This window comes from Bombyx mandarina, chromosome 10 (assembly GCF_030267445.1).
Source record: "Bombyx mandarina strain Sakado chromosome 10, ASM3026744v2".
Classification (NCBI taxonomy): Eukaryota; Metazoa; Arthropoda; class Insecta; order Lepidoptera; family Bombycidae; genus Bombyx; species Bombyx mandarina.
Genome location: NC_143217.1, coordinates 3321246 through 3345867, shown reverse-complemented (window position 1 = coordinate 3345867; position 24622 = coordinate 3321246). Strand labels below are relative to the sequence as shown.

At 41.1% G+C, this 24622-nt stretch overlaps 2 protein-coding genes across 4 annotated transcripts in view; both read right to left on the bottom strand.

The window, feature by feature from the left end:
* The window catches only part of LOC114248875 (integrin alpha-IIb), a 28434-nt gene extending 19751 nt beyond the window's left edge, over positions 1 to 8683 (bottom strand). For 2 of the 3 annotated variants that reach the window (XM_028182304.2, XM_089730137.1), the window contains exons 1-7: positions 8619 to 8683; positions 8362 to 8509; positions 6948 to 7048; positions 6087 to 6154; positions 2313 to 2349; positions 1614 to 1709; positions 790 to 873 (exon numbers count right to left, since the gene is read on the bottom strand). In XM_028182304.2, the coding sequence (XP_028038105.2) occupies positions 790 to 873; positions 1614 to 1709; positions 2313 to 2349; positions 6087 to 6154; positions 6948 to 7048; positions 8362 to 8509; positions 8619 to 8628 (544 nt within the window). In that variant the 5' untranslated portion in view covers positions 8629 to 8683. Of the gene's footprint in view, positions 1 to 789; positions 874 to 1613; positions 1710 to 2312; positions 2350 to 6086; positions 6169 to 6947; positions 7049 to 8361; positions 8510 to 8618 lie in introns of those variants that run through there. The other variant, XM_089730138.1, reaches the window with a different exon arrangement.
* A 3972-nt stretch (positions 8684 to 12655) lies between these two features.
* Positions 12656 to 24622, bottom strand: part of LOC114248876 (integrin alpha-PS4) — a 35861-nt gene continuing 23894 nt past the window's right edge. Inside the window, exons 21-25 of the mRNA XM_028182305.2 lie at positions 24234 to 24381; positions 23938 to 24040; positions 21475 to 21589; positions 19773 to 19844; positions 12656 to 12802 (exon numbers count right to left, since the gene is read on the bottom strand). Coding sequence (XP_028038106.2) covers positions 12704 to 12802; positions 19773 to 19844; positions 21475 to 21589; positions 23938 to 24040; positions 24234 to 24381 — 537 coding nt within the window. The 3' untranslated portion in view covers positions 12656 to 12703. The remainder of the gene's footprint in view (positions 12803 to 19772; positions 19845 to 21474; positions 21590 to 23937; positions 24041 to 24233; positions 24382 to 24622) is intronic.

The following is a 24622-nucleotide window of genomic DNA, read 5'->3' as shown; positions in this document are numbered from 1 at the left end:
TGTAATATAATCTCAAAGCCTGACCTCAGAACCATTATCGGTAGCAGTACACTGCAGCTAAGTTTTTGTGTATGCTTTTTTTTTAATGGCTTTGATGGCCGGATGAGCTCACAGCCCACCCGGTTTTAAATGGTTACTGGAGCCCATAGACATCTACAATGTAAATGCCGGCACCATGAGAGATGAGTTATAAGATCTCTGAATAGTTACAACGGCTGCCCCACCCTTCTAACCGAAACGCATTACTGCTTCACGGCAGAAATAGACAGGGCGGTGGTACTTACCCGCGCGGACTCACAAGAGGTCCTACCACCAGTAATTACGCAAATTATAATTTTGCGGGTTTGATTTTATTACACGATGTTATTCTTTCACCGAGGAAGTTAATCGTGAACATTTATTAAGTACGTATTTCATTTGAAAAATGGGTACCCGCCTGCGGGATTCGAACACCGGTGCATCGCTACATATGAATGCACCGGACATCTTATCCTTTAGGCCACGACGACTTCTAAGGCAGAGTAGAATACCGGTCAGTGGTTACCATCACTCACCGAAGTCGACAATGACAAAGGTGTAACTGAACCGCGGACTACCGCTGAGGACTCGAAGAACCAAGACCGAGAATCCGCTATATCCACTGAGGTCATTCGGTCAATAAGTGACATTAAATTAATTGTAAACAGAAGTACATCGTCGATTTACCGCTAGTATTCGTTGCTACTGTTAGCGAAATAAAAGGGGAGAAGAGGAAGGTAAGTTAAAGCAAGAAACAAGGAATATGCTTACCATTAGAAATTCCAGGTCCTCCGACTACAACAGAATTTTTATCACTAACCGCTAAACTCCAACCGTAGGACGACATCAGGCCTTCTGTGAAAGCACTTCTATTATAAAAAAACGAATCTTTTTTATTTATTGCTTAGATGGGTGGAGGAGCTCGCAGCCCACCTGGTGTTAAGTGGTTTTTTTTATTTATTTTTTATTGCCTTTGTAGGCAGACGGGCATACGGCCCACCTGATGGTGAGTGGTTACCGTCGCCCATGGACTTCAGCAATGCCAGGGGCAGAGCCAAGCCGCTGCCTACCGCTTAATACTCTCCATAAGCCTCGTTTGAAGAACTAGAGCCCATAGACATGTACAACGTAAATGCGCCACCCGCCTTGAGATATAAGTTCTAAGATCTCAGTATAGTTACAACGGCTGCCCTAATCTTCAAATAAAACGCATAACTGCTTCACGGCAGAAATAGGCAGGATGGTGGTACTTACCCGTGCGGACTCAGAAGAGGTCCTACCACCAGTAAAAGAGTCTTACAAAGGGAAAGAATAAACAGTATACATTAGCAGAATATTTTTCGATATAGGCAAACATTTGTTTGTAATTTAGGTGCGCGGCGTACCTGATGTCGTTTGGCTATTAAAGCAGGCACAAGATAATAGTAGGTATTAGTAGTAGGAGTAGTAGAAATATAGTAAATGTCTTGTAAAAATTTCCCTTCCTTCTTCAAGATTGGTACTACCTTTTGGGATTTACTAATACCAATATTAAACAAAATGTACTGTTATAAGGCATTGACACTCAGGAAAAATTACTGAATTTAAATATTTACTTAATGTTCTGATAGGAGAATTCCCCCTTCTTAGAAATAGTTTTTCAATTGAGAAATCGTTCTTCGAAATGAAGCATCCTCCGGTCGATCCAGTGCCTGTTGAAAAATGAAATGGTATCAAAACTAAACGAAAAAACCTAACTATTAAATTTTAACCTGGAAACTAGGTTTGAAGAAAAATTACGTCATACAACAATAGGTATGACAGCCTTATTCGTCAAATCATGTACAAAAGTTAACAATTACTTAAAAAATAATTATTAATTTGATGCATATATTTATTTTAACATGAATAGGAAGATCCTTAGACAAATATTCGATCCTGTGCAACAAAAAGACCTATGGAAGACGAGCTAGAACCATGAGTTATATATGATATTTTCAGAAAACGATTAAGATTGGGCGCCTAAGATGTATAGAATGTGTAGTTAGAATAGCAGAGATCGGAATTCCTAAACAGCTACTATTTGGAAGCCCGATATCCGCAGAAGTCGCGGCAGACCCAAGCTCAAATGATTTAGTGTTAAAAACTAGAGGGATAAAGACTAGGCTCAGGCCCATCATGGGCTTTAAGGCCTAGTGATGATGATAATTTATTTATCTACACGAAAGTCATTTGTATTAATGTTAAATCCTTCGTTAATAGCTTTTATAGAATCTAACAGTTTAGTGACGTGTAAAAAACAATGCAATATTCACCTATTCTCATGTTGTGGACCAGTAGTGGAGCGCAAGTCTGAAAATTTAACAAAGCTTAAAGATTTATTCAAAAATAAGAAGATTCTAATCTTAATACGGACCGGCATCTAAAATTGGGAGATTTGTGACAAACATAGGTTGAAATTATTATGAAAAAAATGCAGTTTTATTGTCAAACTGACTGCCTTAACAAGTTATTAGCATGAGTATGGTATCAAAGTATGGACTCCATTACTATAAATATCTTGTTTTAAAGAAGGCAATGGCTCGGAAATAATTACAATATTTCGCACGATTCTTCATCTGTTACCATTTCACCAATATATATTTTTTTATGATTGAAAGATTACTGGTGCCCGGAGGCCTTTCCAGTTCACCAGGTCAGGTGGGTGAGCAAAGGCTCAGCCAGGAGGGGTGGGATTTGCTAACAGCTGCCCGAGCGCCTCCCAAAGAGACCTAATAGCTCAAGAGCAGCTGCTTCGCGAATGAATCTACTACCGGATCGGAATCTCGACCTGCTGAGAAGATCCGGGGAGAAACTCAGCGGGCTGATGCATGGGTCAGGTAGCACGTCGACCTCTGTGTCGAGTTCGACGAGTACGGTTACCGGGGTTCTTTAACCTGCTCCTAGTGTAAGAGCTGAAGGTATCTAATGCAAGAGTTATTGGATCTGAGGGATCCGTAAGGACGTGTCTAGGGCGACGACGGTGACTTGCTCCTGCGTGATCAGGATTCGGGGGTAGTCAGCGGCGGCAACGATAAGGCGACTATCATGACGCATAGCCTTATCGAAGTACCGTTCCGACACTGACATCATGTGTTTGCGGATCGATTCGAGGCCCAGGTCGTCGTGTAGGTCGACGTTCCTCACGAATCACGGAGCCCCGACGGCTACCTGCAAAAGCGGGATTGTAGGGATTGAAGGGTGTCTATATGTGTGCAGGCCGCGTGAGCGAACACCACACTCGCGTAAGTCATGACGGGCCTTATGCAAGTTTTGTAAAGTGTCACCTTGTTCCGAAGGGACATTTTACTCCGCTTACAGATCATGGGATAGAGTTTCACCAATCATAACTGGAGCAGACACTAGTCCTGCTACTTGTAACTGCTGTGTTCTTTCACAATGCGATTTCGGAGTTTCTTTTCCTTTTTTTTGTTTATATGAGTGAGTGGACGGGCTCACGGCCCACCGGCTGTTAAGTGGTAAAACATAAATTTCGCCTTAAGACAACCACTGAGACATAAATTGTAAGTTTCAGTTTTACGGTACAACGGCTGCCCCGCTCTTCAAACCAAAACGCGTTGCTGCTTCATAGCAGAAATAGCAATAGTAGTATCTACCCACCACCAGTTTCTGTACCACCTGGCTCTGGAATTTGTTTTCTTTCACAGTATTCACTAAGCGCTAGTCCGTGGCTTTCTTCAGCTAAAGTTTTGGAAATTGAGGCGGCAGGAAACCACTTGTCAATGCAATGATTTTCATGTCTATCGTCATAGGCAATGAAAAATATTAAATCAATACCAGAAAGATTAACTATTTAGGTTGAAGTACATAATAATATGTATATAATGTACGAAATGATTCCATGCATATGGCTATACTGACGATATAAATTCTGTCACTGTTGATTCAAATAGGTGTCCGAGATCACAGCCCACTTGATGTTAAGCGGTTACCGGAGCCAATACAGATAATGACAATGTAAATGCAATTTGATTTCGACACAGTTTTACTAAGATATTGTTAACATTGCACTATTGTTAACGATAAAGGAAAATAATAACATGAAATTAGGATTATTATTAAATTATATGATTGTTAACGCCTAACTAAACAGGAGCGTCATAAATATTTTATAGTCAATTAATGAAGCTGATGTAATATTTATAATATTTTCCTGTTTTTGAATGTAGAATCATTATTGTTGTTCCAAATTTAAATGCTCTATTTTAATATAATTAAACATGACATAGCCTATCTTATTTATAAGCTTATAGTCTGAATATATTATATAAAATACCGTTACACTCAATTATATTCGTTTGCAAACAGACTTATCTAATCACGAGAAATAAGTTTAATAAATATAATTTATGCCTTCATTAAATTATCACAACCGCAAATTGTTCAAGATTAAAACCATACGGTAATGTGGTACACGGTCGATATTTTTTTCGGTGATTAGTATTCTTTAACGTTTTGTTAGTTGTTGGTCGCAAACAACTAACAAAGCTTTGCCAACTCGATTTTAACTGATAACCGGATATCGTAGGAACCTTTGGATCTGCGAAGGGACTTCGGTTCCCTCTGTATTTTGTACCGAACGTTCCATGGGGAGTGCTCTGAGGAATTGTTCGAGATGATACCAACGTCTCGTTTTTACCATCGCACCGCCCGCCACCGGAGTAGAGTTCATCCATACTACCACTGCCATGCCACTGCCATGCAGTCGATGCCACTGCGGTCATCGACAGTGCGTTTCCAGAGGTCTTTTTTGCCGCGTACCATCCGGCTACGGAATGAGCTCCCCTGCACGGTGTTTCCCGAGCGCTATGACATGTCCTTCTTTACAAGAGGCTTGTGGAGAGTATTAAGCGGTAGGCAGCGGCTTGGCTCTGCGCCTGGCATTGCTGAAGTCCATGGGCGACGGTAACCACTCACCATCAGGTGGGCCGTATGCTCGTCTGCCTACAAGGGCAATAAAAAAAAAAGAAAAAAAAATCGTAGGAGGCTTGTGGTCGAAGTCTCCATTGTATTGTGGAATGGCGCTCAGACTTGTCAAGCGGGAACATATATCGGCACAGTGGTACAGATAGACAAGATGCTTCTACTGATTTGTGGGGGGTTCCACCACCAATGAACAACTGCGGCATTATCCAATTCAATTACATTCCAATTCTACATATCGACGCTTGAAAGGCAAACGTGACTAAGTGACAATAACTGCTTTGTACATAAACGATAGGCAATAACCATATTCGAGGCGCAATAAAAATATATTTCTAGGTTTATTAAAATCATTTCAATCCTACAGCTACTAGCTAGATTCTACTACAGCTGGATTCGTTAAAATATATTTTGTTTTCAGGTATTTCAACTTTAAATTAGTCTACTGTAAAGTTCACGCATTGTCACTTAGTCACGTTTGCCTTTCAAGCGTCGATATGTTCGTTCTTTATTTCTTCACTATTGTTTCTAGGATAACACAATAATTATACATTACATTTTTGTAACTTTACAGGAGAGCCATTTACTGGTGGTAGGACCTCTTGTGAGTCCGCACGGGTAGGTACCACCACCCTGCCTATTTCTGCCGTGAAGCAGTTAATGCGTTTCGGTTTGAAGGGTGGGGCAGCCGTTGTAACTATACTGAGACCTTAGAACTTATATCTCAAGGTGGGTGGCGCATTTACGTTGTAGATGTCTATGGGCTCCAGTAACCACTTAACACCAGGTGGGCTGTGAGCTCGTCCACCCACCTAAGCAATAAAAAAAAAAAGTTTTAAATTTGGAAAAAAATATCCAAATAAAAACAAACTTCTTCAGCGATTTGAATGGAGTAAATAAAATTGAAATTCACTTAAAAACATCAAACTGTTGATGCTAATATCAAATAAAACTCACCTTTAATAATACAAAGAGAAATGTCACGTATTAAGCGTGATGTCGTTTAAACCAAATCGCCTTTCACTCCTCGATATAGGTATATAACGCGTATATTATGTTTCGGTAGAGCATTCGAGATCTTGTTGGGTATGAATGATTGTACTCACAATAAAAAAAGTCGATCCAGCCTCCACAGTTGCGCCGAGCCAGTAATTGTGGTCGTACATATCATTTTCTGAAAACAAACAACTATGTTTTTTACCAACATGCAATCAATATTACCCTGAAGCTCTAGACTAAAGTCTAAGTCTGTTGGCAAAACTATTTTCAGTTACTTCCCTGAGCGGATACCATTTTATTTTTTATTGCTTAGATGGGTGAACGAGCTCACAGCCCACCTGGTGTTAAGTGGTGTTACTGGAGTCCATAGATACCTACAACGTAAATGCGCCACCCGTCTTGAGATATAAGTTCTAAGTTCTCAGTATAGTTGCAACGGCTGCCCCACCCTTCAAACCGAAAGGCATTGCTGCTTCACGGCAGAAATAGGCAGGGTGGTGGTACCTACCCGTGCGATCTAACAAGAGGTCCTACCACCAGTATTTTTTTAATTAATAATGAATTTGTTGTAACGTTTGTAACTTTAATTGTCGTCCTAAGATTTTGTGCTTGCTTTTTATCTAATAAAAGTCGAACTTTTTAGAGTTACACATTTATTCCGTGTTCTGTAGTTACAACAAGAGAGCGAACATGTCTCCAGGCTTATGCGTATAAAAACTACTCTTGTGTTGGTAGTATTGCGAGCATTTTACCCTCAGACACAGCCCACTGAGTTTCTCGCCGGATCTTCTCAGTGGGTCGCGTTTCCGATACGGTGGTAGATTCTGTGAAGCACGGCTCTTGCTAGGGTTCGTGTTAGCAACGTCGTTAGGTTTGAGCCCCGTGAGCTCACCTACTAGTTAAGTTTACGCTGAAATAGCCTCTCAAGGCTAACAGCTAGGTAGGAAACAAAAACTGCATTTCGTTACCTCTCAAGATATGCCTTTTGACCGGTTCGCAGGTGAAGTTGTTTGTTTGACAAACATAAACCTGCCCGATATTGTCTTCTATCGGAGCGCTAACAATCAAGCTGAAATCGATTTAAAAATTTTTTTTAAGAAATCATGATTTTAGAACTTTTTTTTGGAACGATGTTCCTTATGCGACGATGCGGAGGGGTTAACCGAGAAAAAACGTCCGTAACGTAAGATTTTTATTATTTATGTATAGTCTTAGTATGATGGCTATACAGTGTCTAATGTATAGTCTACGTGATGACGGTTATTATTATTATTCGTATAAATAGCTGTTTCTTTATACATTATTATTATATATTTTTTATAAATAATTGTGAATAAAATAAAGTTGATAGCTTTTTAAAGTAGTTTTTTTTATTTTTATCAATGAAAAAACCATAATAAAAAATATATACCCGAATAACTATTTTCTTTATAGCTCGAATATAACTTAAAATTAATATTTTTATAATAAGGAACTTCGTTCCTATCCGGTGTCCCACGAAACCACACATATATTTTTGCTCCAAAATTATTTTTATCAAATGCTCCATTTTAAAAGCTACAATCATCGACCTAATTTAATGTTTACGTGTATAGATTTTTCTATTCTATTATTACTTAAAAGTAATTATTCTTCTAGATTTGTTCGTGTTTTTTTTTTTTTTTTATTGCTTATATAGCTGGACGAGCTCACAGCCCACCTGATATTAAGTGGTTACTGGAGCCCATAGACATCGACAACGTAAATGCGCCACCCACCTTGAGATATAAGTTCTATGGTCTCAGTATAGTTACAACGGCTACCCCACCCTTCAAACCGAAACGCATTACTGCTTCACGGCAGAAATAGGCGGAGCGGTGGTACCTACCCGTGCGAACTCACCAGAGGTCCTACCACCAGTAAATCGTGTGGTGTAATTATGATTCTAAAAGCGCAAATAATACTTAATTTTGATTTTTAAATCCGAATAAAGTTATTAAATGTTATTAGTCGAGGTAAGAAGCTATTACATAATGATGTTTTTAAATTAATTTATTTTATTATATTGACACAAGTCGTTTGTTATTTAAGCCGACCGCAATTACACCAAAGAACAACGCGATATGAAAGATTCAATCGTTTTGAGTGAGAATAAAAGACATAGTGCTATGATTGTCCTTAAAGTTATTGGCCTGTCAAAGTGGAGTACATGAATTGTTCTTTTGCGATAAATGCAGAAATTAACACTTCATGTGGGCTTAAAACTCACAAATCGGGCCGTCTAATATATTTTTACCGTAAAACATTTATTTTTCTCCTTCGTTCAGTTTTATAAATATTAGTCAGTAGTGGTGGCGATGGAAAAACATTAAAATGTATTCATTTAATTAATACAGTACCTACCTTTTCTTATCGGTAACGTAGGCGATACCGAAACCAAAATAACTTAGATTCGAGTTTCTCACGGGAGGTAATATTTTTTTACTAGCCAACATGCTGTAAATTGCTAGCGAACGAAGAATGTACTGGTGCAGCAAACACAAAAATAACACTGAAACGACCGAAAATAATATAAGATATAATTTAAAACACTTGCTGAACTAAAAATAATAATTCATTAGGTCGCTATGCAAAAATTCTCATTAAGAATAACAACATACCGAGCCTCATCGCGATGACTTCAGTACTGGGTGAACTATAATGTTGTTTCTATTATGACTTGAAACCATAGCGTAACTTATCATCGTTTTGATGAGGTCATTTCTTTATGTACTTGCATTGAACAGGAAAAATAAACTATAATGAAGTTATATTTTTTAAAAAATAAGAAGAATGTTGTACTTGCTTAGTGTACTTTAATATTATAATACACTCTCGGACACATCTATCGGCCCACCTAATGTTTTAACTTTTGACGGTCCCTAGCTATAGTACATTGTGCACCAAGGGAGAAAAGCTGGACCTTTCCTCCCGCGTGTAAAATTTGGCAAAAAAATGTTAGGTGGAGCAATAAGTTTAATAATTAAAATATAAATAAGTAAAATTCTCCGCCATTGTTGTGCTCGGATAATTTGCAATATTGTGTTTAGTGTAAAAGTGAAATAAACAACAGGCAATAAAATTTAATAGTGAAGTATTAAACAAAGATGAGTTCATCAGCTCTTATTCAAGCAGTAGTAGTTTATTTAAAAATTAAAACACAGTTAAATTGTTTTTTTTATGAGTACGGGCGGGCTCCGCCCCCCTACCCTCAGCTAGGGCTTCGCTCCTGGACCCCGGCTCGGTACTCCACGAACTTTCGGCCTGGTAGGAGAAAAAATAGTATGTGCGCCGCGGGAGAAAAGTTCTCCTTTGGTGCACAATGTACTATTTATGCAGTTTTGAAGCTGATTTATTGCTCAGCTCTTCAGTACGTTTTTTTTAAATTTCAAATTCAGAATTAGGAAGAAAAAAAAGAAAATTCGAGTCTGTTCATTGTTTTCAACGATCCAAGGGAGGAGAAAACTTTATTTAATTTGCGAAAGTTGGATTTTTTTATTGATGATTATGATTATTGATCCCATAAAAAGGCTAGACCCAGAGGTCCGTGATCGGAACCACGAGATCGAAACCACGTTCTGCTTGCGGCCCCATAGCGCGAAGATCGGACGCCCGATGGGGCAGAAAGATCCTCGAGTGGAGACCACGTACTGGCAAGCGCAGTGTGGGACGGCCACCTACGAGATGGACCGACGACCTGGTAAGAACCGCTGGGTCACGTTGGCTGCAGGTGGCAACGGACCGGCTGCACTGTAGATCACTTGGAGAGGTATATGTTCAGCAGTGGACAGGCTGAGATGATGATGATGATGATGATGAAAAAGGCTACTCTAAACTTTGAGCCGGTATTGAACAAAAAATATGGATACTCGGCCTGAATTTGCCGCCCAAGCTGTATCAATTCGTCAGGCCGGGCATAGCCAAAGAAAAGTGAGTACACAACTGAATTTAAGTCGTACTACTGTCCGAAGAGTTGATCAAAGGTACTTGAAGACGGGCGGCTTTGTTTGTCGTCAAAGAACACCGCGATCTCGTGTGAAAACTAAAAGACAAGATTGGTTTATCTTAACGACCAGATTGAGAAACCGTCACTTGACTTCAGTTTAGATACAAAATCAACTAAGCGACTTTCATGGAGTATCAGTTTGCCCTCGAACTTTTCGAAGAAGACTTAAAGAACGTAATATGGTACCACAAAAGCCAGCTAATGGCCCCAAATTAACGTGAACTCACCGAGCGTCGCACCTTCAGTTTGCGCGAACTCATTTGCAGTGGACTCAGCAACACTGGAGCCAAGTATTGTTTACCGATGATTCGAAAATGACTTTATATGTGAATTATTGAAGGAATAAGATGTACTGAAGACAAACAGAACGTTTTGCTGAATGCTGCATAGAGGAGAGGGTTGCTTTTGGTGGTGGGTCATGAACAGTCTGGGGAGGAATTTCGGCAAATGTGAAAACCGAAGTGGACCACTACTTCTATCATTAGATGGTAACAGATACATGCTAGTGCTTAGGACCTCATGTGATGCTATTCGCTGTATGTGTCGGCCCAAATTTCACTTTCATGCACGATAATGTGAAACCGCATACTGCTGCAATCGTCCAGGAATATCTTCGAAACATGGATATTGCAGTAATAGACTGGCGGCCAGCAAGAAGCTCAGACATGAACCCCATCGAACACCTATGGGAAGAGTTAAAGAGTCGTGTTCGGGCTCGCCAGCCAGTTCCACAAGCGATGCATGAGCTGAAAACTGCCATAGAAGAGGAATTGGAGATGATACCTCAGAATTTCAAAGTGAGACTGATTAATTCTATGCCTGATCGCATGAGGGCTATCGTAGGTGCCTTTGGATGCAATACTTCTTATTAATTAAACATTTCATTGTGATAACACGTTTGATTTATTTAAAAATCCAGACTATTGCAGTACTTTTGCCCTTCACTAAGGCGCATACTCGACTTATACTTATAGCTAGGGACCGTCAAAACTTAAAACACTAGGTGGGCCGATAGATGTGTCCGGAAGTATATTTAACTTTGAAATGGAAATTATGATTATCAATAACAAATATATAAAATACTAGCTGTGCCCTCGACTCCGTCCGCGTGGAATATCGACTTTGGGCAGCAGTTTTAGGACATATCTTTTGGTTTATAAGCACCGTCATTTAGGTATTTAGACAAATCTAATTTAAAGTAATGCTTCTCTATACACGACATATACGTATAGCCATCGGGGATCTAAGCATACAGGTTGCTAGGATTGCTAACATGTGACAGAGCTACATAACCGTGTGACCGAGTTGACTGTGTGAAAAGCACTTAACACTTATATGTACACCTAAAACTTTTAGCTTGATTATTTTATGTATTATGTTTCCAGAGAATTTTCAATATAGGATCATCCGAGTAGGAAATAAAAATACGTATTGCGTGCAAGATTTGTTTTATTAAATAAATAATAACATATTATTTAACAATTTATTGGTGTCTTTTGAAAAAATATACATGAGTTATCTATGAGTTTTAGTAATGTCAATGTCGTAAACATGATTGTGTTTTGTGGAAAATTCGTGTGAGAAATCAGTTAAATTATATGTGCGAAGTTTTAATTTAGGTTTAGGGTGCTGGTGGTGCTGCCCCGCTTTTGTAGCGCATCAGGGATGTTTGCAGACGCGCACATAGATTGTTTTTACGCTACCATGCGTAAGAGGTGTGAATCTCTGGTAAACAGAGTGAGGGCCAGCTCCAACAGTATCCTGAGCATGATCGCAAGCAGGCTGGACTGTATATACATGGGTCGCTGTGGTGCCATCTCCCATGGGATGTTACCACAGTAATTCATTGTGATGTAAATATAACTACTAACATAGGTCTAAGTTTTATTAACAATTTATATGAGTCATGGATGCTTGAAATAAAAACATTATTATTATTATTATTATTAATTCAATCGATCCTATTTTCACACATCGAGCTCGATTTAAATTTCTTTATCAACATTTGATTCATTAAATAGCTACTTTTTGTTTAATTTAGTAAAGATATCTTTCTAACATCACAGTGTAGGTATATAAATTTCAACTCACATATTCACACATCGAATTTGTGGTTTTTTCGATCCTAGCTAATTTTTTAGTTATGAAAAAAAAAAACAAAAAAGGCAATATTAGTAATTGGTATCTAATGTTACCTTTTTTTCCACAGGAAAAAATGGCCGGGTCCCCACCTGCCGTGCGTATGTGGGAGTTGAACCTCACTAAAAACTCCTACCGCTCACAGCCGGCGCCCTACCCCAGACCGGGCCGGAGCCCAGTCGGGGCTACTGAGACGGTGGGACAGGGTTGACGCAGAGCATATTACATCCATCCCGCCGTCCCACAGACGCCGGGCCGAGGGCCGCCAGCAACGCTACCACCGGTTCCCTCGGTATCTAATCTTACCTTAATATAATTTTGAGAAAAATACGGCTTCATTCTCGTAATCACTTGTGAAATTTGTGTCTGTGAGTAAATTTTTTAATAAATTTAAATGACTTCACAAACTCCACAGCCTAACTGATGCTAAACTTCAATGGATTACATAGCTATGAGTTTTGACAGGTACTAAATAGCATTATAAATTAGTTAATCAATTAATAAAAATAATAATAAGATTTTGTTTATTTTTATTTTATTGCTTGTTTTATTCGTAAGAAACTACGTTTCAAAACGCTGGGCATTTTCTTGAAGGTCGCTGGAAGGTTGTTCTTCTTCGGGAACTCTGTCGTATACAGACTGGGCCATCATTGAGCGTCTCTGTAATTTAAGTTAAGTCATTATGGTTAGTAAAACATAAGCTTGGATATGAAATGTCCTTCTTTACTCTAGATTTGGAGAGATAACATTAGGTGAGTACTCTACAATGGAGCATAGGCTTGGCTGTGCCCCTGGCATTGCTGACGTCCATGATACATTCACAATTAGATGTGCTGTATGCTGATCAGCTTACAAAAGCAATAAAAACATATTATTATCGCCTTTTTCAGTCATTAAACGACCACAACTGAATGGAGATCTCGATCGGACTACGGCTCCCATTTTGGTTTAAAATCAGGATTAGGACCACAAATCTTATTCAGTAGTGACCTAGGCTCCAAAGAGTTTCGTTTACGCATCGAGTTTGCTGACGTCGATGCTTCTCTATTGGAACTTGGCTATTGCTCCATCAATGTCACCTTGTCAGTTTGAATAACGCTCTACTTCCTCTTATTCGTGACTATTAGTCATAACTCAAAAGAGTATTTATAAAAAACGCGGCCAAACTGATGTTACTTCTTTTTCGGTCTTGACAAAAAAGTGTATTTATTATTCACGTCCAAAGTACAGGTTCGAAATCTCGTTTCGTCAATTTCAAATTTCTAAATTTTACTTCTAAGCCATCTATTTCATCTTTTTTTTTTTATTGCCTAGATGTGTGGACGAGCTCACAGCCCACCTGGTGTTAAGTGGTTACTGGACCTCATAGACATCTACAACGTAAATGCGGCACACACCTTGAGATATAAGTTCTAAGGTCTCAGTATAGCTACAACAGCTGCCCCACCCTTCAAACCGAAACGCATTACTGCTTCACGGCAGAAATAGGCGAAGCGGTGGTACCTACCCGTGTGGACTCACAAGAGGTCCTACCACTAGTAATTACGCAAATTATAATTTTGCGGGTTTGATTTTTTATTACACGATGTTATTCCTTCACCGTGGAAGTCAATCGTGAACAATTGTTAAGTACGTATTTCATTAGAAAAATTGGTACCCGCCTGCGGGATTCGAACACCGTTGCATCGCTATATACGAATACACCGGACGTCTTATCCTTTAGGCCACGACGACTTCAATCTATATATTATCTATAAATCTATATATTAATACGTGAAGCAAAAACTTTGTATCCCTTTTTACGAAAATTGCGCGGACGGAGGAGTATGAAATTTCCCACACTTATAGAGGATATAGAGAAGGAGTGCAGAATGTTAATATTTTTTTATGTTATGTATAAAAATACATTAAATTAATAAAAAATAAACATCACACACACTGCCGTGTATTTGACACACACACGCATGTGTACTACTTGTTTATTTTCAAACTTTTCTTATTGCTTATAGTCTGTGGTCAAATTGAGAAGATTTCATTCCGATAGAGGCACCCGTCACGTGCGGACGTGCTCATCGCCCGGTCTTTGTTCGCCCGGCTTTTGTTAGCCCGGCCATTGTTCGCGCGGCCTGTGTTCGTGATACATCTGTGTTCGTGATACATCTGCCGACCAAGTGTGTTTCCTGGAAGCTTTTATTTGTTTTGTTTTAGTTATTTTTGTGTTCGTGGAACATTTGCCGACAAAGTGTTTTCCTGCAAGTATTTATTTGTTTTGCTTCTTTTTGTAATTTCTGTTTTGTTGTGCTTTTTCTTTGTCCTGTAGTAATCGCGCCGCATTGCCACCTGTGTTCAATAGAACCGCTCAGGTCCGAGAAGTTGGGGCCTCGCCGCAAGGCGAGTGTTTTCAAGACCCGGGGCCGCCCCACCTGGGTACTCAGCGATCATGGACGCTGTATTCGTGGAATTCCTCCGACTTCGTCACCCACAGCTCGCCTCAGAGTTTCTGGCTTTCAAGGCCAATCACACTGCGAGCTCTCTCGAAGACTCCGCCGTGCTCGCTGCTCCTGCGTCGCCTGTACCTGCGTGCAAAGCGTCCACATCGAGCACCACAGCCTCCGTCGTGCCTGCCGTTCCCGCGTCGCCTATACTGGCGAGTAAAACTACTGCGTCGTCCGCTGTGGCCACCGTTCCAGCAGCGCGATCATCCGCGGCCTCCGTCGCGCCCTCCAAAACTCCTGCTTGTAGGTCACCTGCGCCCGCCTCCTCGTCCTCCGACTCTGACTCGGAGATGGAGGTCGACCTCGCCCCCGCCTCATCGACGGATGGATTCACCCTGGTACAAAAGGGTAAGAAGCGTGCCGCGGAGTCTCGAGCTCTCGCGGCCGCTAAAATTAGCAAAGCCGCGAACGCGTCGCGCCCCCGCCCTCAGACTCCCGTTGCGCCTCCAGCCCGTGCCACTCCGTCGCCGCGACCGGTGGCGCTATCTAAAACTCAGACCCCTCCCCCGGTTATCCTTCAAGAGAAGGCAGCTTGGGACCGAGTTTCCCTGGCCCTTAAGGCCAAAAATATTAATTTTGCCGGCGCCCGTAATCTCGCCAACGGGATTCAAATAAAAGTAACGACACCCGACGACCATAGGGCCCTCTCAAGTTACCTCCGAAAGGAGCGTATAAGTTTCCACACTTATACGCTCCAGGAGGAGCGCGAACTCCGCGTTGTCATACGTGGAATCCCGAAGGAGCTAGATGCCGATCTCGTCAAGGCAGATCTGATAGAACAAGGCCTACCAGTAAATTCCGTGCACCGCATGCACACCGGCCGCGGTAGGGAGCCATACAATATGGTTTTAGTCGCCCTCCAGCCTACCCCCGAGGGTAAGCAAATTTTTAACATTCGGACCGTCTGTAGGCTCTCCGGTATTGCCGTCGAAGTCCCCCATAAAAAAGGCACTCCTAGTCAGTGCCATAACTGCCAACTGTACGGGCACTCTTCCCGTAACTGTCACGCGCGCCCCCGATGTGTTAAGTGTTTGGGCGATCACGCCACGGCCCTCTGCGCTCGCGACCAAAAAACCGCGACGGAACCGCCTAGCTGTGTCCTGTGCCGAACACAAGGTCACCCCGCGAACTACCGTGGATGCCCCCGAGCTCCAAAAATAAATCGCCGCGTCGCCCGTCAAAACCGCCTCCGAGCTTCCGGCCCAGACATCAAAGCCACGGTACCCTCTGTGCCGAAGGCTAAGCCTGCTTTCGTGCCGGCGTCGGTGCCCAGCGTCTCGGCTTGGGCTAAACCGTTGCCGTACACGAACACGGCTACAACTCTCTCCCCCGCGACTCGTCCCACCCCCGCGATACGTCCCTCCCCCGCGACCTGCCCTCCGACCGCGTCCGAAAATCTCGCTCTAGCGATCGACTTTTTTCAGTCGATCAACTTTGAGCGTGTTAACGCTTTGGGTGACGCCATTCGCGCCGCCTCCACTGCACAACATTTCATCGCCGTTGTGCAAGAATACGCTGACGTATACGCGTCGTTAAATACGTACGTCCTCCCCTCACTCCGCCGGTAATCAATGGCGTACATTAATAGAATAAAACCCTTATCCGTAACAATAGGATTTTTTAACGCTTACGGTCTCGCAAATCAACGTGATCAGGTTTGTGATTTTTTGCGTGACCATCAAATTGACATTTTCTTAGTGCAGGAGACCCTAGTTAAGCCCGCGCGCCGTGACCCTAAAATCGCGAACTATAACATGGTCAGGAACGACAGGCTCTCTGCCCGTGGTGGTGGTACCGTTATTTACTATAGAAGAGCCCTGCATTGCGTCCCGCTCGATCCTCCCGCGCTCGCTAATATCGAAGCATCAGTGTGCCGAATCTCACTGACGGGACACGCGCCGATCGTTATCGCGTCCGTTTATCTTCCACCGGATAAGATCGTTCTAAGCAGTGATATTGAGGCGCTGCTCGGTATGGGGAGCTCTGTCATTCTGGCGGGCGACCTAAATTGTAAACACATCAGGTGGAACTCACACACCACAACCCCGAATGGCAGGCGGCTTGACGCGTTAGTCGATGATCTCGCCTTCGATATCGTCGCTCCGTTAACCCCGACTCACTACCCGCTAAATATCGCGCATCGCCCGGATATACTCGACATAGCGTTATTAAAAAACGTAACTCTGCGCTTACACTCGATCGAAGTAGTTTCAGAGTTAGATTCAGACCACCGTCCCGTCGTCATGAAGCTCGGTCGCGCTCCCGATTCCGTTCCCGTCACGAGGACTGTGGTGGATTGGCACACGCTGGGCATCAGCCTGGCTGAATCTGATCCACCATCGCTCCCGTTTAACCCGGACTCTACCCCGTCTCCTCAGGATACCGCTGAAGCCATAGACATCTTAACATCACACATCACCTCGACATTAGATAGGTCATCGAAACAAGTTGTAGCGGAGGACTTCCTTCACCGCTTCAAATTGTCCGACGATATTAGGGAACTCCTTAGAGCTAAGAACGCCTCGATACGCGCCTACGACAGGTATCCTACCGCGGAAAATCGTATTCGAATGCGTGCCCTACAACGCGACGTAAAGTCTCGCATCGCCGAAGTCCGAGATGCCAGATGGTCTGATTTCTTAGAAGGACTCGCGCCCTCCCAAAGGTCTTACTACCGCTTAGCTCGTACTCTCAAATCGGATACGGTAGTAACTATGCCCCCCTCGTAGGCCCCTCAGGCCGACTCGCGGCCTTTGATGATGACGAAAAAGCAGAGCTGCTGGCCGATACATTGCAAACCCAGTGCACGCCCAGCACTCAATCCGTGGACCCTGTTCATGTAGAATTAGTAGACAGTGAGGTAGAACGTAGAGCCTCCTTGCCACCCTCGGATGCGTTACCACCCGTCACCCCGATGGAAGTTAAAGACTTGATCAAAGACCTACGTCCTCGCAAGGCTCCCGGTTCCGACGGTATATCTAACCGCGTTATTAAACTTCTACCCGTCCAACTCATCGTGATGTTGGCATCTATTTTCAATGCCGCTATGGCGAACTGTATCTTTCCCGCGGTGTGGAAAGAAGCGGACGTTATCGGCATACATAAACCCGGTAAACCAAAAAATCATCCGACGAGCTACCGCCCGATTAGCCTCCTCATGTCTCTAGGCAAGCTGTATGAGCGTCTGCTCTACAAGCGCCTCAGAGATTTCGTCTCATCCAAGGGCATTCTCATCGATGAACAATTCGGATTCCGTACAAATCACTCATGCGTTCAACAGGTGCACCGCCTCACGGAGCACATTCTTGTGGGGCTTAATCGACCAAAACCGTTATACACGGGAGCTCTCTTCTTCGACGTCGCAAAAGCGTTCGACAAAGTCTGGCACAATGGTTTGATTTTCAAACTATTCAACATGGGCGTGCCGGATAGTCTCGTGCTCATCATACGGGACTTCTTGTCGAACCGCTCTTTTCGATATCGAGTCGAGGGAACCCGCTCCTCCCCACGACCTCTCACAGCTGGAGTCCCGCAAGGCTCTGTCCTCTCACCCCTCCTATTTAGCTTATTCGTCAACGATATTCCCCGGTCGCCGCCGACCCATTTAGCTTTATTCGCCGACGACACGACTGTTTACTATTCTAGTAGAAATAAGTCCCTAATCGCGAAGAAGCTTCAGAGCGCAGCCCTAGCCCTAGGACAGTGGTTCCGAAAATGGCGCATAGACATCAACCCAGCGAAAAGTACTGCGGTGCTATTTCAGAGGGGAAGCTCCACACGGATTTCCTCCCGGATTAGGAGGAGGAATCTCACACCCCCGATTACTCTCTTTAGACAACCCATACCCTGGGCCAGGAAGGTCAAGTACCTGGGCGTTACCCTGGATGCATCGATGACATTCCGCCCGCATATAAAATCAGTCCGTGACCGTGCCGCGTTTATTCTCGGTAGACTCTACACCATGATCTGTAAGCGGAGTAAAATGTCCCTTCGGAACAAGGTGACACTTTACAAAACTTGCATAAGGCCCGTCATGACTTACGCGAGTGTGGTGTTCGCTCACGCGGCCCGCACACACATAGACACCCTCCAATCCCTACAATCCCGCTTTTGCAGGTTAGCTGTCGGCGCTCCGTGGTTCGTGAGGAACGTTGACCTACACGACGACCTGGGCCTCGAATCAATTCGGAAATACATGAAGTCAGCGTCGGAACGATACTTCGATAAGGCTATGCGTCATGATAATCGCCTTATCGTTGCCGCTGCTGACTACTCTCCGAATCCTGATCATGCAGGAGCCAGTCACCGTCGACGCCCTAGACACGTCCTTACGGATCCATCAGATCCAATAACCTTTGCATTAGATGCCTTCAGCTCTAATACTAGGGGCAGGCTTAGGGACCCCGGTAACCGTACTCGTCGAACTCGACAAAGAGGTCGACGTGCAACCTAACCCATGCATCAGCCCGCTGAGTTTCTCGCCGGATCTTCTCAGCGGGTCGCGATTCCGATCCGGTAGTAGATTCATTCGCGAAACAATTGCTCTTGAGTTGTTAGGTCTCCTTCGGAGGCGCTCGGGCAGTTGTTAGCAAATCCCACCCCTCTTGGCTGAGCCTTTGCTCGCCCACCTGTCCTGGTGAAACTGGAAAGGCCTTCGGGCCACCAGTAAACTTTCAATCATAAAAAAAAAAAAAAAAAAAAAAAAAAAAAAAAAAAAAAAAAAGAGAATAGATTAAATATTGTTTTGTCTTTATTAATATTTGTCTAAAGTGTAGTCTCGGCGAAATCTGTGATCAAAGAAGTATAATAGTCTTTGACAATAGAATCATAATAGTGTACAAACTTAAAATTTCAATTAATTTTAGTCGAAATTCGACTACCCACTAGTTCCTAGTGGTCCCCTACTAGTTTCATTAAATAGGTTAGAGTGATTATTTGAGTTCATGTGAAAAGAAATCACTCATCTAGGAGCGCCCACAGCGGTTCCTGTTTTAATTTGACCAAGAAGGACAATAAATGGAATGGAAATCAATAAATTATCTTCATTAGATAGTAATGTTGCACTCACGAAACTGCATACCAATATTATTAGTTCATGAAAAAAACTAAACTCTAGTCGTGTTTAAGATACTTACTATAGTTTGCCTCCTGATACTTTTTCTTAGTTCATTAGTCTTTTGTTTATTCTTTCTGCGCATAAAATGTGTCTGTAATAAAAATGCTAATAATAATTTCATGGTTGTTACAAACACTTTTAGGTTGGCATTATTAGCAGGATTTAGGATTTACTTTTTTTTTGCTTTTAATGTGACCGACATGCTCAATATTAATACCGTATAGGCTTCTATTCAAGCCTCGTTTGAAGAAAGACATATCATAGCGCCCTGGAAACACTGAGGAGGTCAGTTCATTGAAGAGATAGGTGTATAAGATTTTTTCAACAAAATCGATTTTGTCTTTAACACAATGGCATTGAATGAACACGTCCTAAATTAGTATTTTAAATTATACTAGTAAAGCCCCAACTGTTTTTATCGCGTAGACAGATGAAAGAGCTCGTGGGCGACTTGATGTTGAGTTGTGCTCGTAGCCCATAGACATCAGAACGTGAATGTCGATGCCGTCTTAAGATACGAGGTTTATGTCTCGAATGTTCAGTGTTTCCGCATTTTCATTAAAAAAAAATTTATATGGACTTGTTTTTTTTGAAGTGATAACTTCTTATGGGAGGGTAAGCCGCTTATATACGTAACACGTTACGGCGCCGTCTCTCTGGCTTCCCTCTCTCTCACGCATAGGGCAGCGGTTCTGAGAGCGTATGTATTTATGTAACTCCTGACTATTTATATATCTTTTTCAATTTATGTTACAATTTTCCTATTAATCCCGCAGGTAATGTAGGTATGTAGGTGTGCACTATATGAATAGAAATATTTATATATGCCGCATCGGTCTGTTACGCGGGGTCTCCCGATTAGGATTTTAAAAAAGAAATTTGAAAAAGAGATTTCACTTTTATTAGTTCAATTACACAAACAATTAAATTATAGAAATTGGCAGAAAGGAGATAATGTCTAAGACCGCTCCCAATGGGTGACTAAATACGACTGAGTGACTCTCGGTCGGTAACTATTACCAAGAGATTTCCCACAATGCTTACTCAGCACCAGTGGTGATTGAAAGAGATGTATCATTACTTTAACTAACATGGGGAGTCTATAACAGGTCGCTACGTATGCACTGGACATCTCAACTATCTACTTCGACTAATGATAATTGCACCCAAAACATAAATTTGTTGATATCACTAGCACGTCACTTGTCATACATTAATTATGCTATGTCAGAAATATTTCCATCACAGTTCCATCACAATCCGACTGATTTAGGAATACATCGTGGACAAACATTATAATACAAACTTTAATTTTGATTTTGTTACATACATACATATAAAGAAGAAATCTATTTCTGATTGACCTCCTCGGAATGAATGTATGGTATGATCTTGTGTCTGAACAATTTACTATATTAGAATGTTTTTTTGTGTACGAGCTTATATCCAAATACAAAAATGGGTTCCATTTATGGTTGGTAGATTAGTATAGTCGGTAAGTAGGGTTTTTTTATTTTTTTTATTTTATATCTCTCCTCCTGTACTGTTGCAAAAACATCTCTTAAACCAAATAACGTTTCACCTCTCGATACAATAACAACAACATATAATAATGATGTTAAAACATCAAATAATTAATTATTTGACAACTATTGATTATTATTACAACGCCAAGTAAAATTGTAAAGCGAATGTCCTTAAAACAGAAAGTATGTACTTACTCGTTTGACGACAATGCAGTATATGATGCTGAGAAGCAGTAGACCGAACAGGGATGCCACAATTATAATCCAGAGGGCTACCGTTGTTTTCTCGATAATAATAGTAGTCACAACACTATCAACAGACATTGTATTAACCACAGACATATGTTATGATAAGCAAGAAGTCTTAAATCAACTGACACACAGTTATCAGTCGCAATAATTTATCAATACAATAGAATCTTTGACAGTATATAATATACAGGGTGTATTTTAAATAACAAGCAGTCATAAGATTTTTTACTTATAGTTTACTTATTTATTTATGTTTTTATTTATTACACCCTTCTTGCATATTAGGTCACATTATCGGACTTAATGCGTATTATATTCTATTCTCTACCATCCACTAAGAGTGACACAGTAAAGAACATAGCTTTTCATTTTCATTGCTAACAGGGTGTGGGTGGACGACCTCACGGCATGCCTTTTATTAAACGGTAATCGGAGCCCATAGGCATTAACCACGTTAATGTCACCGCCCACCTTTAGACGTGAGTTCAAGCTCAGTTTTTACAGTACAACGGCTGCCTGAAATTTCAAACCGAAACGCATTATTACTTCACGGCAGAAATAGGCAGGGTGGCGGTACCTACCTGTGTGAGCTCACAAAACTCCCTATCACCAATAGAACGTGCCTTGGTTGATAAATTAAAGAAAAAATAGATATCATATAATACACGATTCATTAATACTACTTTTACGGCTTAAACTCGGGTTACTCATTGGCATTTTATTATTTTCTACCTTTTTACATACTGTTTAGTATTCGTGATCGCAGACGACAAACATCGAAATATGAATATTGGACTAACTGATAGTAGTTTTAATTATGTTTACGATTTGCTAAAACGAAGAACGTGCAATCAACTATCAGTTTTACTAAATTAGGGATGAGCAAGTGAGACTTGATTTAAGTATGTGAAGGTCCTATGTAGGTGCGCCCGTAGACTATTAACTATGCTGAATTACTACAAACAATTCCCACGAGTTTTATTACGTCTCTTACGATCTCTAATCATTTATATTTTCATTAAGTCTTGTATATACGAGTTGGATATTACCATCATTTCGGCTAGAATGTATTAAGCATCAGCTTAAAGAGCAGGATGTAGTTGCACCAATACCGTTGAGATATCGATATATTAATACGTAAAGCAAAAACTTCGTACCCCTTTTTACGAAAATTACGCGGACGCCCGGACGGCGGAGTATGAAATTACCCACACTTATATAGATTATAGAGAAGGAGTGGTGCAGAAAGCTAATATTTTTCTAAATTATCCATTAATAATACATTAAATCAATAAAAAAACATTACACACACTACCATGTATTTGACACTGACACACATGCATATATGTGAATTATGTATTTGAAGTCGTCGTGGCCTAACAGATAAGACGTCCGGTGCATTCGTGTTGAGCGATGCACCGGTGTTCGAATATCAGGCGGGTACCATTTTCTAATGAAATACGTACTCAACAAATGTTCACGATTGATTTCCACGGTGAAGGAATAACATCGTGTAATAAAAATGAAACCCGCAAAATTATAATTTGCGTAATTACTGGTGGTAGGACCTCTTGTGAGTCCGCGCGGGTGGGTACCACCACCCTGCCTATTTCTGCCGTGAAGCAATAATGCGTTTCGGTTTGAAGGGTGGGGCAGCCGTTGTAACTTACTTGAGACCTTGGAACTTATATCTCAAGATGGGTGGCGCATTTACGTTGTGGATGTCTATGGGCTCCCGTAACCACTTAACACCAGGTGGACTGTGAGCTCGTTCACCTATCTAAGCAATAAAAAAAAAATATATATATATATATATATATATGTATATATACCTACACTTTGTTTATTGTCAAACTTTTGTTATTGCTTAAAGTCTGTAGTCAAAATAAGATTAAGTTAATATTGTTTATCTTTAATATTATTTGTCTATAGTGTCGTCTTGAATAAAGAAGTACCTAGGTATAATAGTCTTTGACAATAGAACCATAATAATGTTGAAACTTATAATTTCATTGATTATACTCGAATTTCGACTACTGCGGGACAACTAGTTAATCTAAAGTCCTAATAATGGCACCATTGACAATGCGGTTGTCTGGGGACCCGCTTAATGGCAGCCTTGAGCTCGTGCTAGCTTGGTTAATCGAAAATTGAAACTAAGACCTCATAACTCGATGTATTTTAGTTACATTAATATTGAGATGTCCATGGCCTCAAGTAACTACTCAATACCAGGTGGACAATGAACTCGTCCGCCAAGCTATAATGCAATGAACTCGTCCGCCAACGTAAAGAGGGCGGCGTTTCTTAAAATAATTAATCGAATCTTAATGTTACAAATGTTTCAAACTAACAAATGAATAACTACATTTAAGAAAAAAAGAAAACCAAAAAGAAATGTCTCACCTCTGCGATAAACTTGTATTCGAAAATGGCCCATTCCATAAACCATCCGGAAATATTTCAATTTTTGACTCCATGGATATATTACGAAGCGCTCCAAGATCATCTTGAAAAAAAGATACATGGGTATAGGTGAATTAAATTACAAGAAGAAGAATAATTAGATTTTTATAATTTTATACATTAATTTTTTTCATCAATCATCAATTTTATTTGCTTATCTGATACAAATAATATTTGCAAGCAAGTAAAGTTGATTGGAATATTATTTAACAAAGTGAAGAGGTAAGAACGCTTACCTGCCGTAGAAGAATCGATATACATTTGAAGAATTACATGAATTGGATCTTCCTTCAAGAGCTGTTCCGCGGAGCAAATCGTCGTCATGTCTTTCTCCGTGGTTGCTATTTCACTACAGCTGAGATAATGTCCGCTTTCAGTTTGGGCCTAAGATTAATTTCGGTTTTAATATATCAATAATATAATATCTTGATAAAAACATTTATGGTCAGATTTAGAATTTTTCAACTTGGACGATGCAATGATGCTTGGGATTCTAATTTCGCAGGAAGTTATTAATTTTGAAAAGAAATATATACATGTGTACTTAACATGTATCCACGAATGACTTCAACAATGGGAATAAGATCAAATTAGAATTATTAAAGTGTTACGTAAGGGGCGTATC